The sequence below is a fragment of the Emys orbicularis genome, chromosome 3 (assembly GCF_028017835.1).
Source record: "Emys orbicularis isolate rEmyOrb1 chromosome 3, rEmyOrb1.hap1, whole genome shotgun sequence".
NCBI classification, from domain to species: Eukaryota; Metazoa; Chordata; order Testudines; family Emydidae; genus Emys; species Emys orbicularis.
The window spans coordinates 20,479,797-20,501,280 of record NC_088685.1 but is presented as its reverse complement, the minus strand read 5'-3'; the positions used below and the strand labels follow the sequence as shown (position 1 = coordinate 20,501,280).

At 40.2% G+C, this 21,484-nt stretch overlaps 1 protein-coding gene across 1 annotated transcript in view; it reads right to left on the bottom strand.

The window, feature by feature from the left end:
- Positions 1-16,900, bottom strand: part of ATAD2B (ATPase family AAA domain containing 2B) — a 182,184-nt gene extending 165,284 nt beyond the window's left edge. Inside the window, exon 1 of the mRNA XM_065401026.1 lies at positions 16,754-16,900. Coding sequence (XP_065257098.1) covers positions 16,754-16,900 — 147 coding nt within the window. The remainder of the gene's footprint in view (positions 1-16,753) is intronic.
- Between the last annotated feature and the right edge of the window lie 4,584 nt (positions 16,901-21,484).

The following is a 21,484-nucleotide window of genomic DNA, read 5'->3' as shown; positions in this document are numbered from 1 at the left end:
GCACAGGTGGTGAGCCAAATTTTCTGCTGATCTAATGCCACTTAAATTAATGGACTAATGCCAGCAAAGAATCTAAGTGTAAGATATGCATGCAGGTTTATAATCCATTTATAGTCCTCTGACTTGGATGGAGAAAGGGGAGAACGAAGGGAAACTGAATTTACACTTTTTAAAAATATATACTGTATAATACACACATACACACACATGCGCAGAGGAATGTTTCCTTTCCCACTCTATACTTTTAATCTACAATCATATCAAAAACGAAATTCAACAAAAACTGCTTGCATGCAGTATTGTTATATTTTCAACTGTATCCTTTCCTTTCAATATTTTTAATTTCTGTTCTGGAGTTCTTCTATCCTTCAGAAAAACATACAGCAAGATCCAGAGGCTAGAAGTTTAAGGTAGACAAATTCTGAGTAAAAATAAGGCACAAAACAATGAGAGCAATTAACCATTTGAACAATTTACCAAGAGTAATGGTAGATTCTCCATCACTGGGAATTTTTAAATCAAGACTGGATGTTTCTCTAAAGATATGCTCTAGTTCAGGGGTTCTCAACAAATTTTTGGTGGCCTCAACTCTTGCTGGTGGCTGCTCTGACAATTTTTCCTAAAATATTCATTAACTTTAAGGAAAATAAATAAATATGCAAATATACATGTCTAAATCATTGTAATTTATGTAGAGGTTGGCTTTTTTGGCAGACTCAATAATAAAAAGAATGTACAGTTGTCTCTGTTATTTACTGGACCTAAACAGAATAGAAACACAAATAAGGTGCTTTGCACATTCTTGTCTTTTTTTTCTTGTTGCTTCTTTAATATTTGTATGTTTGTTAATATCACTTTTCACAACTAGCTGGGAGGCTGTGAAAAGTGATATTAACAAACATACAAATACCAATTTTCACAAGGGACAAATTAAGACCTGGATGGGGAGGTGGGTAGGGAGACAGAGGGGCCAGGGCAAGGCGGGGATAGATGGAGGGCCGGGGAGGCAGCGGGGGTAGAGGGGGTGAGCCGAGGGCCGGAAGCCGCTGCCATGTGACTGGGGTCCAGAGCCAGAGCCTGAAGCCCAATGACTGGAGCCTGCTGCCTACCACCCCAAGGCTGAAGCCCGAAGCATGAGCCTCACCACCCCTGGGAAGGTGGGGAACTCACTGGCTGCCTACTCCTCCAGCGTTTGTGGGCTCCAGAGAGGGGCAGGGCTCAATGCCTGCTGGTAGCCCTGGGGGAGGGTCCACTGCTTCCCTCCTCCCCCCAATCACTGCCCAGGAGGCTGTGCCCGCAAGAAAAGCCCCTGGTGGCTGTATGCGGCCTCAGTGGCCACATTTGAGAAATGCTGCTCTAGTTCAAACAAATTAATTCAGGGAAGCCTTATGGCCTGTATTACACAGGAGGTCAAACTGGATGATTACAATGGTCCCTTCTGGCCTTCTCAACTATGAATCTATAATGCACCTATCACAATGTTGTTACGTGTATTTATAACATTTATTTTTAAATATTAATAAATTAAAGAACTCTCCAAACTAGAAACTAAAGAAAATCTAAATGATCCTTCTCAACCCACTTCTTTAGAAAAAGACTTCAGTAAATAGATCAGGCCTTGCAGGATGGCCCAAGGATCAACAAACTTATGCCTTGATGAAGCAAGGAAGGGGAGCAAACTCCAGACCCCTTCACTGATAAATGCCTGCCCCGAAGCATACAATGGGGACTGCTATCTAAAGCATTTAAGATGATCAACTGTCAAGTTAACGGACGGAGAGAGACAATCTCTAGCATGTAGAGGATACTAAACAAAGGATTTATGGTTTTAAAAAAAAAAAAAAAGTTACAGGCTGCTATCCAAGAGAAAATGAAAAAAAGATATCTTGGCTACAGCTGCTGTCTGGATATCCAGAAGCAACCACTGTTCCCACAGGTTTACTGATTGAGGAAAGTTGCTGATGCAGGACCAGCATATGCTTTCTCCATCAAAGAGGCCTCTGACACTTCTGGGTGTTTCTCAAACCCACAAGCGCCACCTTTGTTTTATCTGAACTGCACTTCAACCAAAAAATGTATAGTTCCAATGTGATCTAGGCCTGGGCTTGAAAAAATTTACCATTTCCTGGTAAATACAAAGGATTATGAATTAACCTAGAAGGTCATCATCCACATGGATAATGAAGTAGTCAATTCCGACAAGCCTTGACAATTCCTACCAAGCTGATAAGTAACTCAGTTCGCTCAGGAAATCAGAGGTGTAGTAGTAAAGCAACAATATAATCTAATCTCATGATTTTTACTAAGTGGGCACTCTCAATTCAATCTAGTTTTGGAATAAGAGTTCTGATACATTTAGGCCACTTCTACAACTTGAGAATTTCAGAAGAAGATTCCCATTTGTGCAACTACTGATTCAGCGGCACTGAAATTTGTATCAGTGGACACCCTGGTATAAAAAAAAGTTTCCATCATGGTAAAACTAGCTCTCTCAATCATCTATTTTATTGAATAATATGCCACACCATTCCCATGTCCAACTAGGGTGACCAGACAGCAAATGTGAAAAATCGGGATGGGGGCAGGGGGTAATAGGAGCCTATATAAGAAAAAGACCCAAAAATCGGGACTGTCCCTATAAAATTGGGACATCTGGTCACCCTACATCCAACATAATTATTATACTGTTCATATCATTTCAGCAAAACTTGATACAATAGAGTTTTCCACCTATTATTTTACTCCCTTCAACATCTATAATCTTCTCTCCCTCTTCTACTATTCACCAACATATTCAATTTCAAGATTTTTAAATTAATTTCTTAATTGATTTCTTAACTTCATAGTTTTAAAGTTGTCCAAACTATGTCAATTACTATTCTCTTCTTTCTCATTTTACAAATACCATATTAATCTCCTGAAATGTACTTGTATTAAACAACTAAATGTTATCAGGAAATTTGCTTTACCGACTGAGACTCAAAAGTATCTCTACTTCTGCCTTTATCTCCTTGAAATGAGATTTATGATTTGTAGACATTAACATTGCTCATAAGAGCAACGTTTTTACTAACCTTAGAAAATCTGGGGTCAGTAGCCACTGCTTATTTGTATATTCTGAACAGCAATGCAAACATGTCTCAGGGTATTGACGAACTGGGCTATTAAAGGATTTTATTATTTAACATGGATGTAACAAGTAGGAAAGAAAATAAAGAGGTGACCTGCTAAAGAATGTATCTTGTTTCTACCATACCAGGCAGGCCTGTTGTGATGCCCTATTTAGAATACTACTAGTTTTTTCTTGAGGGAAGAGGGATGTTCTACTAAATACTATACTATGTGGGCTCACTTTATAAGCATTTTTATTCCTCAGAAATAAAAAGATATACACTTTTTCCAAAAGAAAGTCCAGGTCTAGATCACATTGGCACTGTGAATTTTGTGGTTGAAGTGCAGTTCAGATAAAACAAAGGTGTAGTTTAAAGCTGTGTAATTCTGTACACAACTGCACAACTGAATCTAGCCTAACTAATTAGGCTTGATACTCTTTTGTATCTGTCCTTGTATACCAATACACTTTAACGACCTATTTGTTTTTTTCTGCACCTAGCCTATGAAACCATCGCAGCCAAACAAATACACAAATGCAAAACATACTCAGCTGATAAAGAGTTGGTTAGGAGTGCAGATTTAGGGGGAGGAAACTATAACAAACGTTCTGAATTCCATTGTCCTGCCTTCTGGGAGATTAAAAACTTGCAGAGTTTTCCACCATGTTCATACATGCCCCCCACCCCATCACCAATTTGAAGTGGAAATCTGGATCTTCAATTTTACATGCTAGGAGAGAAGGAAAGAATTCAAGATTACTATCTATCATCCACATTTCAGCCTATTCTTCCTGTTCTGGGTTCAACCTCTAACCTTTATAGGGAAGCATTAATAGCCTGCTGGAACGGGCACTGGAATGGGACTCAGGAGACCTGGATTCAATTTCTAACTTTGAAACTGGTCTGCTGGGTGATGTTGGGCAAGTCACTTCCCTCCTTATACCTCAGTTTCCCCATCTGTGAAAAAATGGGGATAAGGATACGGACCTCCTTTGTACAGCACTTTTAGATCTACTAATGAAAGTGAGGCAAGTGATAAGTATTATTAACTATGATCAATACTATTATATTTGGGGTCAGTCATTTTGACTGAGTCATGGAAAGGTTCCATAGCTTCCTTGAGCTGTTTTTTTTTTTTTTTGGTGTTTGTTTTTTTGGGGGGGGTTTGTTCTTGTATGGTTCCAGATCTTTGTTGTTAATTAGATCAAGTTAGATTTCCCAACACTGACAGTAGTGTCATCCTCCAGTAACACTGCTCTACAGCCAAAATACTTCTGAAATAAATGTAGTCAAACTTTACTAATTCTGGGTCACTGAGAACGAAAATGATGCTTAAAATTGTTGATTGGCTCTAGTTTTCAAGATATGCTATTGGGTCAGTATATACGACCCTTGACTTGGGAATGGCGGAGGATAAGTGAGTTATAAAGGGAAGGGATCTCAATTTAAACCAGAAATGACTAAAATACATCTTTGACTGGATCTATGAATAAATCTATGACTGGGTTTGGACAGTACTTGCTTTTTAGGCAAAACAATGAATGATGCAATCTGAAGCTGGTATTGCATCATACATGATATGAATTGCGTCATGGATGATGCAATCGTAACAAAGCTTACATCACTCTGCTGAACAAATTGCCCTATATCAACTCTAGAAATCATACAGTGTCGTGCTCTTTTATTTGTCAGTGTTTGATTTTGCAAAGGGACACATTTCTGTTTAGCCAAAGTGAGCAGAGATGCCTTGTACTTGTGTGAACAGTGCAGATAACTTCTGCTATGTTTGTGGTGAAGTGACTTTTGCATCACAAAAGCGCAGTATAACCACTATGGTTAAGAAAGCCTATCACCTTTATTTTGGCTGCAAAATTGGAGATCAGGACAAGAGGTGGGCCCCACACATATGCTGCAACACTTGTGCAACAAATCTTCACCAGTGGTTGAACAGGAAAAGGAAATCTATGCCTTTTGCAGTGCCAATGATTTGGAGAGAGCCAACAGAACATACCAGCAATTGTTACTTCTGCATGGTGCCTCCAGTTGGGAAAGGTGTGTCAAAGAAGAAAAAGTAGACTGTGCATTATCCAAACATTCCATCAGCTATACGCCCAGTACCCCACGGAGAAGAACTGCCGGTTCCTGATGCATCAGAATCATTCTCACTTGAGTCAGACGAGGAAGAGGATGAAACTTCTGGTCCTGAACCATCAATGTCACAGGACCCACATTTTCTCCCATCCTCCTCCTCTGAACCACACCTCATACCACAAGGTGAACTGAATGACCTTGTCAGGGATTTGGAACTAGCCAAGAGTAAGGCAGAGCTGTTGGGCTCCAGACTACAGCAGTGGAATCTCCTGGCAGGTGATGTTAGGGTTTCCATGTTCCGTGAGCGTCAAAAGGATCTTGTCCCATTCTTCTTCATGGAAGGTGATCTTGTAGCCTGCAACAACATCGATGGTGTGATGGCAGCCCTCAATATCGTTCACGATCCAGATGAGTGGAGACTGTTCATTGATTCATCGAAGACGAGTCTTAAAGCTGTTTTACTGCATAATGGCAATGTTTTGCCATCAATTCCAGTTGGTCATGCAGTCCATATGAAGGAAACCTATGACAACATGAAACAACTTTTGAGGTGCATAAACTATGACCAACATCAGTGGCAGCTTTGTGGCGATTTGAAGGTTGTTGCTCTCTTGCTTGGTCTGCAGACTGGATACACAAAGTACTGCTGTTTTTTCTGTGAATGGGCTAGTCGTGCAAGAGATTCCCACTACATCAAGAAAGATTGGCCACTCCGACAGTCATTGGAGCCTGGGAGGAAAAGTGTTCAGCATCCACCACTTGTTGAATCAAGGAAGATTTTGTTACCACCCTTACACATCAAGCTGGGTCTGATGAAGAACTTTGTCAAGGCCATTGATAAAACACAAGCAGCTTTCAAGTACCTCCGTGGAAAATTTCCAAGGTTAAGTGAAGCTAAGATAAAGGAAGGTGTCTTTGTTGGTCCTCAGATTCGTGAACTTCTTCGAGATGATGCATTTGACCATGCACTGCATGGCAAGGAAAAGACGGCATGGAAAGCCTTCCAGTTGGTGGCAATAAATTTTCTCGGAAACAACAAGGCAGACAACTACAGGTTGTTGGCGGAAAACCTCCTCAAGGCATACAAAAGCCTTGGTTGCAACATGTCACTAAAGATACATTTTTTGCACTCTCATCTAGATTTTTTTCCACCGAACTGCGGAGCAGTGAGCGACGAGCACAGCGAGTCATTTCACCAGGACATTGCAACAATGGAGAAATGCTATCAGGGCAAATGGAGCCCATCAATGCTTGCAGACTATTGCTGGACAGTGACAAGAGATGCTCCATTTAATGAATACAAGAGACAAGCCAAGAAGCGCCGAGTAGACACTGAATAGGACTAAACTATGTACATAATAGTTTTTTGCCTTTTGTTTCATAATAAATTTTATTTATATAACCCTTTTGCTGATTTTTAAAGTGTTACATAAACAGGACAGGTGAAATATTATCATGTAAAGCAACCATAAACACATGAAAAGACCTAGGTTTACAATTTATGATTAAAACTCTACTATCTACACAATATACATAGACATAAAATGTAAAAACTTAAATATCTTAGAAACAGTAGCCAATCAGTTGTTTTAATTGTCATATTTGAATTCAGCACATCAAAATACATAATAAATAGCACATTTTATCTCTGAAGCAGACGACTTCTCAAAAATTGTAGACCAGTGTAATTTGCCAAATTCCTTCAAAACTTCTTTCAATTGCTTTTGTAAATTTAGTGCTTTCTTTTACAGTTTTTTGCAAAATTATTTGACTTAAGTTCTCTTCATGCTCGGTGCAAATTTAATCATATTTTATGGTAGTTGGAAGAAAACAGAGCAACACAGTCTTACCCAATTCCATTAAGTGTCATTGGAGAACTAAACATAAAGCCTACTTTTTCCATTCAACCAACCATGAAGGCTGATCGTGGGTGCCAAAGTATTTTTTATCTTCTGCAATGTGCTTAAGGACTGTGTTATGGGTTGCTTCTTTCTCAGTAAGTTTTGGATAGAAATGCTGAACCACTTATGGGTCAGAAGTTTATGATGTTTGCACCTGAGCTCTTCTCTTTTTCATTTTAATTTGGTCGTCTGAGGAAAACTGCAAAGGAACTCTCCTTGTTATAATTTTCCCTGACTATTTGGTTGGCACATTTAGCTACTTGACATAATATTCTACAGGTTTCTTTTCTCACACAGACTCAATAGCATTACGTAGGAATACATTTTCCCCTGTATGTATACATACAACCATTACTTTGTAATTACTTCGTATTCACCCATCTATCCTGCATCAGTGTCAATGATTATTTTAATTCTTTAAATTTTCCTCTGTTTCTTTATTTAAAGCATCTAGTAGCAAGTTTAAATTTGTCTGGAGAAGTATATTCATGATGAGTGCTTTAATCATTTATTTAAATTGCTCACTTTGTGCTAGGTTGAAAGGTGACATTTATTGCATAAAAAAGATTGTGACTTTCTTACCAAGGCTTTACTTTCAATTGTTTGTATTCCATAATCACGGACAGATTGTTGGGCTTTTTGGATCAGAAAACATGCCTGATGTTAAATAGCTGCTGGCCAGCCTTGGGACTGACTTCATAATGATTGATGCTACGTTTCAATGGTGACTATGGCATCAGAAATACCTTACTTGCAGAATCATCAAAACTTTTTCAGTCTTTTGCTCCTCTGCTTCAATAACCAATCTTTAATTTAGTGTCACATTTGATAAATCTGAAGAAGCCTATTTTCTGAACTTTTTAAAAGAAGCATGAATCCTTTCCCCACTCACTACTTCATTCTTGACAATGTTTACATTTTACATCAGAAGAATCATTTTCATTACTTTAGTATATTCAATTTCTTATTTCCTACAACTTCCGGCATGTCAAGTCATACAGATGTTTACTAATCACTAAAAACTAACTCCCACTCTTTTCAAGTATTGATGAGAAGTTTACTAATTTACTAATTAGACATTTACTAATTAGAACAAGAAACAACCACCTAGTGCAGTGGTGCTCCATTTTTTTGCATATTGGTACCCAATTTTCTATACGGGGACCACCCCATTTACCACTATGAAAGGGACAGAATATTTGCAATTACCTGATACCTGTTCACAACCACCACATTAAGAGCCCCTGATTTAGTTAATTTAACACCACAAAAATTGAAGAATACAAAAAGTTAGCCAGTTTTATATTGAACTATGTTATCAGACATCCTTCCCACCTTACAGAAATTTCTAGATTCTATTATCAAAGCATTTGAAATATATATTGAGTTCATGTAAATATTTAATGACAAGTTCAAAAACCTAAAGAAAAAAATTCAAAATCTACCATACACCAGCTTGTTTTTTTCCTTAGCATTGTTTTTTTTCCTACAGCCCAAACTCCAAGGCTACACATAGCAGTTTAGAACTACATTTAGAAGCTACTGTATTAATTTAAATTTTAAAAAGGGGGCATAATATATATAATTTGTAAAAGTTCTTTCAGATTTATGATGTAAGGTGCTACAGAAATATCATACAAGGTAGACAGCCAAATTTCTTCCTCTCTACTGCTACTGAAACAGCAATGTGTTTGTTGTATGTATTTTTAGTTAGGTCAAGAAAGCCTAAAGTGTATGGCTAGGCACTCCTTTTAGCACTCCTATAAATCTAATTAAAATAAATAAACTGAATGATTTGGGTGAAGATCACTGAGCAGGAGGATCGGAAGAATGCTGGGACCTGAAACATCCATAGCAGTTGGACAGTGACCAGTAAGGTTGTGGGAATTGAGACAGGAGGAGATTTGGTAGGGGCAGCAGGAACACTCACTGAGGAGCAAAAAACGTTCCAAAGGTAATGAAGATGTAAGTTAATGTGACAAAACCAGGCTCAGAGACCAGGAAAGTGAGTCAAAGGAAAAGGGAGAGCAAAACAAGAAGCCAGCAGACCAGGGAGAAAATAGCAGAGAAAAAAGGATGGAGAACTATACCTGGAAAGATACATAAGCTCATGGTTCTCTCTCTCGGCACTAGAAGTGGTGTGAGGGCTTTTACTGCTCAAACTGGGAGTGATATATTAGTAATAAAATATATAACACACTGAAATGACCAGGTCATAGCTACAACCAGAGTGGCAGAAGACTAAAGGTCATCCATGCCTAGGTACTGGATACTTGGTGTGAAAAGAGCTTTATAAAGATTTATACAGTAATAAATTCAATTACTGGGCTGAACATCAACAGTTTATCAGTATATAGCAGTTTAGGGCAGAAAGTACAGAACAATATACCACATCCAATTGAAAGTACAGGGGGAATTGGGTGATCAGAATGTAATTACCTCAGCTAATTACACCTCTACCTCGACATAATGCTGTCCTCAGGAGCCAAAAAATCTTACCGTGTTATAGGTGAAACCGCATTATATCGAACTTGCTTTGATCCACTGAAGTGCGCAGCCCCGCCCCCCAAGAGCCCTGCTTTATCGCGTTGTATCCAAATTTGTATTATATCGGGTAGTATTATATCAAGGTAGAGGTGTACCTTGCAGAACCCCAAGCTAAACACAATTCTGGCAAAAAATGCCATGGGATCTTTAATGACAAGTGTCTGTGAGTGTTTTAAGACTCATCTGAAAGATGGCAGCTCCATAAGCAGCCTCCATTAATGCTACACTGGGATACTGGTTTAGTACTCAGAAGAAAGAGCGCAACTTACTAAATCACCAACACCATTTCCCGAATGTTCTTTGGAGGTCTTATTCACATATTAATTAGGTCTTATCCTTCTTCACTTCTGAGTTCCAAGGAGTTCAAAATCCAGAATAGTATGACTGCAGAATATGACCAGCAGTGTCAAGCAAAATGTGTAATTATTTTTCTATATGAAAATTAGCCATTAGTATGTGACCCAATTCCCAGATTATCACAGGCAAAATGATTTGGTAGACTGCTTTTGAAAAACTCTATCCCCACATGTCCATTTGGGCACATTATATCATTTAATGTCAAACAGGCTTTAAGTATACTAGAATATTGGCAGGAAGTTGACCACTTGGAACACTTGCTCCATTTCCCACTATGCACAGATGTGCGAATAACACAGTACTAAGGAACAAATTACATGATTTATTCCTGAATTTCTCATGCCAGGTCTCAAAGTAAGGAACTCCACTAAAACAAGAAAAAAAAACTAGCTTTCATTACCACCCTAAAAAGATGGGTTTCCTCAAGAATCTGCCTTTAAACCAAAATCTTTTTCATAACTTCATAAGAATTGTGCAAGTTTTATCTGAAATACTCCCATTAGCATTACTGAAAACAGTAAAACTAAGACTCAACTCAGTGATTTGAAAATACAGGAGCATCTTTAGGAAGGATATTTTTCTTTAAAGAACTTTTAAACACAAGTACAAAACAGTGTCATTTTCTTTTTCCTACATGACCCAAGATCAGTGAATTTTCCAGCGTTTTTATTTCAAATACATAGAATAGCCATTAAGAGTGTTAGGCACTGTCATATAGGTAACCATCAGAGGGAAATTCCAAACCAACAAGTCCTTACAACTTGTAAAAATGGAAGGTTAAGTGAAAAGGGAAAGACAATAATGCTTGATTCAGATTAATGAGTGTTTTTCAAAACAAAAACAAACATGTTACGTCTTTTGCTATTCTGTTTGAAAGGAAAAAATACTTCTTTAATTTTTACAAATTTTTACACAAGTTTTAAAACTAATATTTTTAAATAAAGTAAGTCAAAAACATGTCAAAAATATTTTAAAGTGTTTCAATTGTTGACCATTAAAGAGTAATTGGTATTTTTAAGAGTTAAAAATATACCCTGCAGAAGAATCTGTAAAGTTATATTATCACACCTTTAATGTGGAAAGAATTATTTCAATTAATTTTTATACATTTAAAAATTGAATCAAGAGATTTATATTTACTGTTACTATGAATCATAAAAATGCTGTATAGTGCTTATGTTCCATGTAACTACAGTGCTTTATGTCAATCCCCAGTTCTGTTTCTGCTCCTATTAGCAATTAAGTACAATGGAGAGCTCTATGTTGCTACTGAATAAACTGAACATGTTGGCAGTCCTACTTTTAGCTAGGAACTTGTATTACAGTAATCAGAGTGCCCTCAAGTAGCTCTTAAAGTACTTTTAATGCTTCCTTGCCTAATTAAATTAGGTTAATCTTATCTACATTTCTAAAATGTCTGACCAATACAGTGGCATGATTAAAAAAAACTACAATAATATTAGCTGAGAAATAAATACAGGGCTTTTAGTTTTTTGCAACTGTGTTAAAGAATCATCTCTCAATATTGTGGAGTAAGGTAAATTTAACTTCAATGGCTAATTAAACCCAATCATTGCAATCACAAATCCTATATCAGTATCTAAAAGACATCAAAAAATTAGTTTTGTAAATTAACAATAGAAACTCAAACACTTGCATGTATTTTATGGTCAAAAAACGTTTACTTAAAAAGTGAGGTTCAAAATTGAAGTTTATAAACCTACTTTCATAATTTTATAATTTTGAATAGTTGTGATAAATTTGATAAATTTCGTTCCTGTCAGAATGTTTAAATATCAAGCAATACACACTTGCAAGTCAAATTTTAATAGTAAAATGGTAATTTTTTACTTTTTACATAAAAGGCAACCAAACTTCCCATTACACTTACAATATTACAAATTAAGCATGAAAACAATACACCTCACTTCCTCCTCTTCACATTCTAATGTACTAAATACTGCCATACCATTACAGAGAATAAAAATCTGATTCCTTGATCTATTTAGCAAGTTGATTTTCTTAATCTTAATATTTGGTCAATACATAGTGCATGTATTACATCTGAGTCTTTGAATCTACCAAGTAAATCACCTGAAACATGTTACTCAACAACATACTAACATTTAATACATCAGACATTTAAATCTCATACATTCCTTTCCCCTACATTTGGGTCTTTTCAAGTGTAGCCTCATAAATATGTGCATATAACCTAAAATATATTAGAAAATGCCAAGAAAAACCACAAGGGGGGGGGGACATGGAAGAACGACAAAACAGATGGGTGCAGCTTGTAGCCCCACATCTACTGTATCAGGTATGGCCAACATTTTTACAGGATACTGTTATACTGTTGGCTCAATTTTAATCAATGGTATGGAACACAAAAATAATCTTAGCAATTCTCCCTGACTGGTATCTGCAAACATATTCAAGAAACAGCATTCCACAGGGATCCCAAGTCAACACTCTTGTGGAAGTAAACTCAGGCTCACAAAGGTATAGACAATATTTTTGATTTATAGAGCACCTGGAGTCTGCTGCAACCTTTAACTTCCCATTCACCAGACCTCCAGTAGAGCTGGGGTTCTCAGATCACAAATCTATGGTAGGCTTTAAAGAGAGACATCATTACAACCAACTTGAGAAGTAAATGAAACAATTGCCTCCAAACCCACACACATGCTAATCCACCCATTTCCCCCCAACACTGCAGCTACAACACTGTCTCATAATAGTAATTTTATAAATCATGGCTTGGTGTGGGTTTTTTAATTTCAGCTATTTTTTTTCCTATATAAATATTGACATCTAACTGTCCTATTGATTTTGGCACATTTTAATCACAGAAAATTGTTAGATATTTTTAACATTATTTCATGGAGATCTGAAAGCTTTCGAACATAAGAATAACTACACTGGGTCAAGACCAATGTTACATCTAGCCTAGTATCCTATCTTCCTACAATGGCCAGTGCCAGATGCTTCAAAGAGAATGAACAGAACAGAGCAATTATCATGTGATCCATCCCGATGTCCAGTCCCACCATCTGCCAGTCAGAGGCTTCAGGGACACCCAGAGCATGGGGTGGCTGGCATCTCTGACCATCTTGGCTAATAGCCATTGATGGACCTATCCTCCATGAACATACCTAATTCTTTTTTGAACCCAGTTATACTTTCAGCCCTCACAACAATCCTTGGCAACAAGTTCCACAGGCTGACTGTGTATTTAGATGAAGTAGCACTTTCTTTTGTTTGTTTTAAACCTGCTGACTACTAATTTCATTGGGTGACCCCTGGTTTGTGTGTTATGTGAAGGGGTAAATAACACTTCCTCACCATTTGTGATTTTATAGATCTGTCATATCTCCCCCCCTTAGTCATCTCTTTTCCAAGCTGAACAGTCCCAGTTTTTTTACTCTCCCCTAACACGGAAGCGTTCCATATACCTAATCATGTTTGTTGCACTTCTCTGTACCTTTTCCATATCACATCATTATCAATTTCTTAGACCTTAATATTAACAACAGCTTCCCATACTTAAAGCTACAGTGTAAAATGCATACTGAAAATGAAAATATGTATGCGCTAAAATTCTGAAAAGGAAGAAGAGCAAAAGCTTCTAACAAGTTCTGCTAGCTTTTGGCTACTGTTTTTCTAAAGAAAAAAAAGACTAACACACAACAGTGAATACTTGGAGTGTGCCTGAGATTAATGTAAGAGTGCTCCAATGTATTCCAAAACAAATCCATTAGGTCATGCAAAGATACACACTTGCCTTTAGAAACACTTCATTTGTATAAGTATCTTGGTATGGATATAGTGATTTCAGGACAATTTTACTTATCCCTTTCCCTCACTCCATAACAAGGAAATCATTTGGCTGTGCATTTTAAATCAATGGAAAGGAACACTATCAGTCCCTGGAAAAATCATGGAGCAGGTCCTCAGGAATCCATTTTGAAGCACTTGGAGAAGAGGAAGGTGATCAGGAACGGTCAATATGGATTCACCAAGGGCAAGTCATGCCTGACCAACCTGATTGCCTTCTATGATGAGATAACTGGCTCTGTGGATATGGGGAAAGCGGTGGACGTGATATATCTTAACTTGTATCAAAAGCTTTGCTAAGTCACCCACAGTATTCTTGCCAGCAAGTTAAAAAAGTATGGATTGGATGAATGGATATAAGGTGGACAGAAAGCTGACTAAATCATCGGGCTCAATGGGTAGTGGACAATGGCTCAATGTCTACTTGGCAGCCCGTATCAAGCTGAGTGCCACAGGGGTCTGTCCTGGGGCCGGTTTTGTTCAACATCTTCATTAATGATCTGGATGATGTGATGGATTGCACTCTCAGCAAGTTCGCAGATGACACTAAACTGGGGGGAGAGGTAGATACGCTGGAGGGTAGGAATAAGGTCCAGAGTGACCTAGACAAATTGGGGGATTGGGCTAAAAGAAATCTGATGAGGTTCAACAAGGACAAGTGCAGAGTCCTGCACTTAGGACTGAAGAATCCCATGCACTGCTACAGGCTGGGGACCGACTGGCTAAGTGGCAGTTCTGCAGACAAGGACCTGGGGATTATAGTGGACAAGAAGCTGGATATGAGTCAACAGTATGCCCTTGTTGCCAAGAAGGCTAACAGCATATTGGGCTGCATTAATAGCCAGCAGGTCGCGGAAAGTGATTATTCCCCTCTATTCGGCACTGGTGAGGCCACATCTGGAGTACTGCGTCCAGTTTGGGGGCCCCCATTACAGAAAGGATGTGGAAAATTGGAGAGAGTCCAGTGGAGGGCAACAAAAATTATTAGGGGTCTGGGGTACATGACTTACGAGGAAAGGCTGAGTGAACTGGGCTTATTTACTCTGCAGAAGAGTGAGGGCGGATTTGATAGCAGCCTTCAACTACCTGAAGGGGGGTTCCAAAGAGGATGGAGCTAGGCTGTTCTCAGTGGTGGCAAATGACTGAACAAGGAGCAATGGTGTCAAGTTGCAGTGCGGGAGTCTAGGCTGGATATTACGAAAAACTATTTCACTAGGAGGGTGGTGAAGCATTGGAATGGGTTACCTACGGAAGTAGTGGAATCTCCATCCTTAGAGGTTTTTAAGGCTTGACAAAGCCCTAGCTGGGATGATTTAGTTGGGGTTGGTCCTGCTTTGAGCAAGGGGTTGGACTAGATGACCTCCTGAGGTCTCTTTCAATGCTAATCTTCTATGATCTTAGTGCTTAGCAGCAGTAGACTCCTCTACACAGCAAGCCAGAGAGGGTTAAGTCAAACTTTGGCTCACAGGGTATACCAGGCCCATGGGACCGGCATACTGGAATGTGTGTGAGAAGCTTTACCAGCCATAGAGCAAAAAAATAGCACAGAGCAGAAACTGAAAGAAAAATCAGATAGAGGAAAAAAAGAAGGAAATTAAGAAGAAACAGGAGAGGACTGAAAAAGCACATTCAGTTTACAGCTGACACCTAGTCAACAGTGTTCTTTAGTGTTTGTAAACAAAGGGAAGGGGAGAGGGTTTTTAACAATTCTGGCTGCTACTGCTTTTTTTCTACTTGTCTCCATCTCTTCCCCCTTAGCAGTGAATGGGATGTGGTCCCTTGGTGCATGACTGTCAAACATTTTGATCCTCAGCTGTGTCATTCCTGTATTCATTCAGCCCTAAGTCTTTCTAGACACATTGAGTGCAGGGGCAACCTACAGTGTATCATGTTTAGAATATGGTTTTCAGATCAGAGCACAATAACCACCAGCAGAAAAGTTGTAATGCAATCAATTTTCTTCCTATCACACAAAGAGCCCCCTCTAATAAATGTGGACAAGGGGGAGCATATATCTGTTGTCAGCAAATCTTTCCAGAAACGGTGGAGAAGACAAGCCTCCTGAAATCGGCAGTAGATCTCAATTATAATCTACAAAATGTTAGTTTCATACATTAGGCTGTTGGATTCAGCTGTGATTAGACCATACAATCAAAGCTCTGATTATAAATCATGTTGGGAAAACAGCTAATTAAGCAAATAGGCAAAATTATTATTTTCCCTTGCTTTTCAAGGGAGGGATTAGAATACGGGAGACATGTTCAAAGCAGGGCTGTCAAGGCTGATACGGATAGCTGTCATAGGTGAGTTGAGGCCAATATTTTGTAAGCTACTGGAGGCGCAGCTCCCAACTTTTGTTTCTTGTTGTCCCTCCAGTGCAGTCCCAGGCGCAGCCAGAGAGGGAGCTTTGCTCCGCTCCTACCTCCCCGATCCCCTGCCGGGCACAGCAGCAGCCTGTCTGTTCCCCTCTCGCACACAGATGTAGCTAGCCAGCGGCACGAGAACTTTTGTCCCTCTGCTCCCAAGTCTTCCACCACCCCACGGCTACAACCCCAGTCCCCCAAAGCTCCCGCCACACAAATCCGCCCTCCAGCCCCCTTCTTCACCCCTTGAGCCGCCGTCCCTCTCCCCAGCTCAGCTGAGCACACCCGAAAGTAGCCCAGCTGCACCCCTCGTCCCCCCGCAAATTCCAGCTCCCCTCGTCCTTACCGCCCCAGCCCCGCACTGCCGAGTGTGGACGGATCCCATTCCCCCTGCCGCCCCCCAAGTCACTCCCCCACCCCGGGCAGACACAGCCGCGCCGGTGCTCCCCTCCCCGTCTGCCCAGCTCTGCCTCTGCCCCCCCGGCCCCGACAGAGGCAGCAGCGGTGCCCTCCCAGCCCTTCTCCGGCCCGCCGCTTCCCTCACCCGGGCCGCCGCCGCCTCCTCTAGCCCGGCCTTGGTGCCTCTCTTGGAGGAGCGGGTCCGGGACGAGATGAAATGGCTGCCGGCTCCGGCCGCGGCGGCCGCCGCTTTGCCCAGGGGGCGCAGGGAGCTCTTCCTGGTGTTCACCATGGCCCCGGCGAAGGCGGACACGCGGAGCCGCCGCCGCGGAGGGAGGGCTGCGGGGCGCCTCCTCCCGGGGAGCGGGGCGGCCGGGCAGAGAGACACACCGAGCGCGCCGAGTTCGCCGCCGTCTTCTCGGCTCAGTCACACACTAACTGGCCGCCATTACTCTCCCTCTCCCTTTCTCCGCCCGGTCACCGCGAAGCCGCTGGCTGCCGCTTAGGGGCGCTGTGCCGCTGCGCAAGCCCGGCGGCCCCTGCTGGGTACTCTCTAGCCCGGCGCCGCGCGCTCTATGGGTCCTGCTCTGCGTGCGGGGGGAGGGGGGGAGGGGTGTCTGGCTCAGAGTCAGCCCTGCTGCCCCGAGCTCCCCTGAGGGCGGGGGCTGTGCGTGCCTGCAGCCCAAGGATGGGGGAGGGGGGGGTTCTAGCTGCCTGCAGCCCCCAGAGAGGGCGGGCGTCTGGCTGCAGCCAGTGCCTGTTCTTCAGGGGTGTGCGGAGCCTGAGTGAGGCTTCGTGAGACGCACGCTGCACAGGCTCTGAGGCTGTGTGAACAGCAGGGGGAATCCAGGGTAATAAAGCCTAGGTTTTATCAAAGTGCTTTACAAAGAGGGTCAGTAGCACCATCCCCATTTTGCCAGTGGGGAAACTGAGGTACATGGATGTATACCCTAAGTCCCCATGAGTCCCACTCCAGTGCCCTAGTCACTAGGTCATCATACTGCCTCTCCCCATCCAGCCGTTTCATTATTTGTATTGCAGTGGCACCTAGAAACCCAAACCTAGATTAGGGCCCTGACTGCTTTCGGGGTTGTTCATACACATAAGTGAGCCCTTGCCTCAAAGTAAGACCTTGCAGTCTAAATAGAGACAGACAAAGGGGGTGTCGGCCTTATTTTATAGATGAGGAACCAAGGCACAGAGAATAAGTGACAATGCCACGCAGGAGATTTGAACTTTTGTGTAGTATTGCTGTGTATTGTTAAAAGACTGCTATGTCTTATCCAAAGGGTGGCTGCATTTCAACCAGGAGAGTGGTGCTTCCTGTATAAAGACCCAAACTTGCAAAATTTACTTAGTCAAGCAGTTTATTTTAAGTCAATGGAATGACTATTTATGTGAATAAATGTTCCCAAGGATGGGACTTCCACCACTTTCTGTGGAAACTATGCCACGGTCTAATAAGTTTCACTATTAAGAAATTCTCTCAATAGTCAGGACAAGTGTACACTACAAAATTAAGTTGGCCTAAGTTACGTTGATGTACAGCCACCACAGTAATTGAATCGGTTTTACATCTCCACACTACAATCCTTGTGTCAGCGGTGTGCGTCCTCACCAGGAATGCTTGTGTCAAGTTAACTGCCAGTGTGGTGCATTGTGGGATGGTTTCTGAAAGGCAGCAACTGACTGCGTTGACCTAACTACATCGACTTAAGCGCTACACATCTTGTGGAGCTGGAGTTATTAAGTTGGTGAAGTGAGCGAGCTACATCAGTGGGAGCTATATTTTAGTGTAGACGCTTACAGCGTTAGGTCGACATAAGCTGCCTTACGTCAACCTACCTCTCTAGTGTAGACCAAGCCTCAGACTAAATGGACTACTTGTCTTGCTGGTTGTACAAGTCCCAGATAAGTTTCGGAATTTTTTGCCAGGTAGCCTCAGTCCACGTTTGATGTTTATTGCACTGTATTGGAATGCTAATTTTTATCTTATTTATGTACTTTTATACTAGACCCAATAATCTCCTTGGAGAGGGGAGAAAATAATATCTGCTATGACATGTTGGAGGCCAAAGTGTTTTACAGACTATTAATAGGATACAGTCTAATCCCTTTTCACTGATGTGAGGTATATGCAATTAGATCCCCTCCTCTCTCACCACTATTTTTTGCCTCCTATTGAACACATAGCTATCACAGTTCAGACACAGTCACAAACCCAGGGCTTCAAGAAAGAAGTATGGTTGGTGTTGTGAACACAGAATTGTAAGTAACAAACTTCTGGAATTTAATTCTAGTTCTGACACTGACTTGTTTGGTGCCACTAGGCAATTTGCTTCAATGCGTTCTGTTTCCCCAACTATACAATAAGGATACTAAAATTTACCATCACATGGCACACAGTTGTTGTTGGGATGTATTAATCAATATTTTGAAAATCCTTTTGAGACTGAAATTGCAGTATTATTCGAGATATAAAACAAAGAGAAAAACTGCTTATATGCAGATGGGATTCTGCTGTTTCTATATCATACCCATCATCTTTATATCACAGTTAGAAAATCTTCTGAAAACATGTGGCAAGACATGTTTTAAAATAAATATTACAAAATATTAAGCCATACCAGTCAGATATTTAAAAAAAAAAGTGTTCTACCCAGATTTTCAAACATAATGATTATTTTCTCCAATCCCCTTACCTACCCTGGGTTAGGTTTCAAATATATCTGAGTAATTAACTATTGTATATCAACCAAAAATCACAATAAACTTTATATCTTGCTTGCACTTTTACCAGGTACAGAAGTCTGATCAAGTGATAATGTGTGCTGGGGATTGGAAATTATTCTGATTGTCTCATTTGAGATTCCCATTTTCAGAACTTTCAGTCTGCTCTAGCAACTTTACCTCAAACATGCTCTTATCTATTGTTTAAATGCACACAGGACCTTTAAAAATTTTAGTTTGAGAATCAGTGAGCTGAGTTTTGTTGTATTTTCTTTCTTTTTCATATATATATTGAGTCTTCATGAAAGGTGACAGGAGCTGCAGGACAGGAGAGGAATGTTCCCTACCAAATGTATGGTGGGGACTGGACCAGAATATAATTTGGGTGAGGGGAGCTAGAATCACAGTTGATGGCAGATAATGTACTTTTCCCGTACTGCCCTGCAGTCTTAATAGTGCAGTGGATTAGTTCAATAATAGTTCACCTTTGGACATACTGGGTTCAAATTCTGGATGGAACAAAAAGCAAAGTCATTTAATGGTCTCCTCCTGCTTTTTTTGTATGCTTCACAAAAACATCACACATCTTGGCTGAATAAGCAGTCTATGATCAAGAAAAGCTCCAGAATACAATTACACAGATTGTTACAGATTATGATTGCAGTGTATTGGCAGAGCTATTTAGGGAAGCTTGCACAACATCTGCTTGCAACATGCCTGACTCAAGCCAACACCCTCAATTTCATGAGCACCAAAATTACTGATGACTTTTTAAAAGTAACATGAACTTCATAGTTGTCCAAGTTGTCTCCGTAGTTGGGCTCCTGTCCAATTCTCCTTAAAGTTAAAACAATTCGCTTAAAAGCTACACTTTTATTTTATGATTTACTAATCTTTTGTACTTGTCCATTTTTTTTAAATATTCTGATCTCATTCCTGCAAACTGTACTCAAAGGAGTAGATCTTTTGAAGCCAATGGGACTACTCGTACTAAAGAGACTGATGCAGTTACAAAAATCCCTGCACCCTGCTTTGAACCTATATCCTACAACATCTAATTCTTAAATGTTTTATTCCCATTATGTTAGAGTGGTGGTGAACAGGCATGTTTCATGTTGGATGTTTTCGCCCAAGATTGCTTTTGGCAGGTGTTTTATTTTCAGGTTTCCCTGTTCTCCAGATCCTACTATAAGGAATGGCTAATATTCTTCTGATTGGGGTGCCAGCATGTGACTTTCCACTCTATGTATCTTAGTTTGAATACCATTCACACATTCACATTTTCAATACTCAATATATAAATTAACAGATCACAAATTGCAAGGTTTGATATATTTTTTTTTTAGCACAAAAGGCATAGTAACATAGGACTAACATTTTACAATATACATGCTAAGAGTCTAGATTTAAGAGCTGTTTAACAATAAAAAGTGAAGCCCTGGGGAAATGGATTTAAAATGATGCAGGAATTTATATGGTGCCACCCTCTTTTAAGATTGTTTATTTCAAGTACTATATAACTATACAACAGAAGGGTTTAACAACCAATTCTGGTCCTGTTCAGTACTCCTCATTCAAAAAAGCTCCCAGTGAAGTCAGTGGGAACTTTGCATGAGTAAAGAGTGTTGAATTTTCTTTGAGAGAAAGAGAAGAAGATAAAGAAAGAGAAGAGGAAAAGAGAATACAATGATTATTATTTATTTGTATTATAGTAGGGTGCGGAGGTCAAAACAAGATCAGGTATTTGTGTTGGGTACTGTGTAAACATTGTAAAAGATTTTCACATCCATATTTTAAGGTGGAAATAACATGTCAATTGAGGATTCATAATTTCTTGCAGACAGGTGTCTAAATGCTTTCAAAAGCAAATGCCTCAAGAAAATACTAGGAATTACATTTATTTAATTTATAGAAATGCCAAGATTCGTCAGAGAGTTCATGAACTTCTCTCCAAAGTTATCCAGAAAAGAAGACACAAATAGCTGGGACATGTGCTAAGAATGAAGCCAGAGCATCTGCCCTAGCAGATGTGCCACTGGGCAGGTGGAGGAACACGTAGAGGGAGTCAACTGAAAGAATCCATCAAAAGGGAAAACTTATGGGACCTAACAATGTAGAGGACATGAAAGAGCAGCCCAGGATAGGC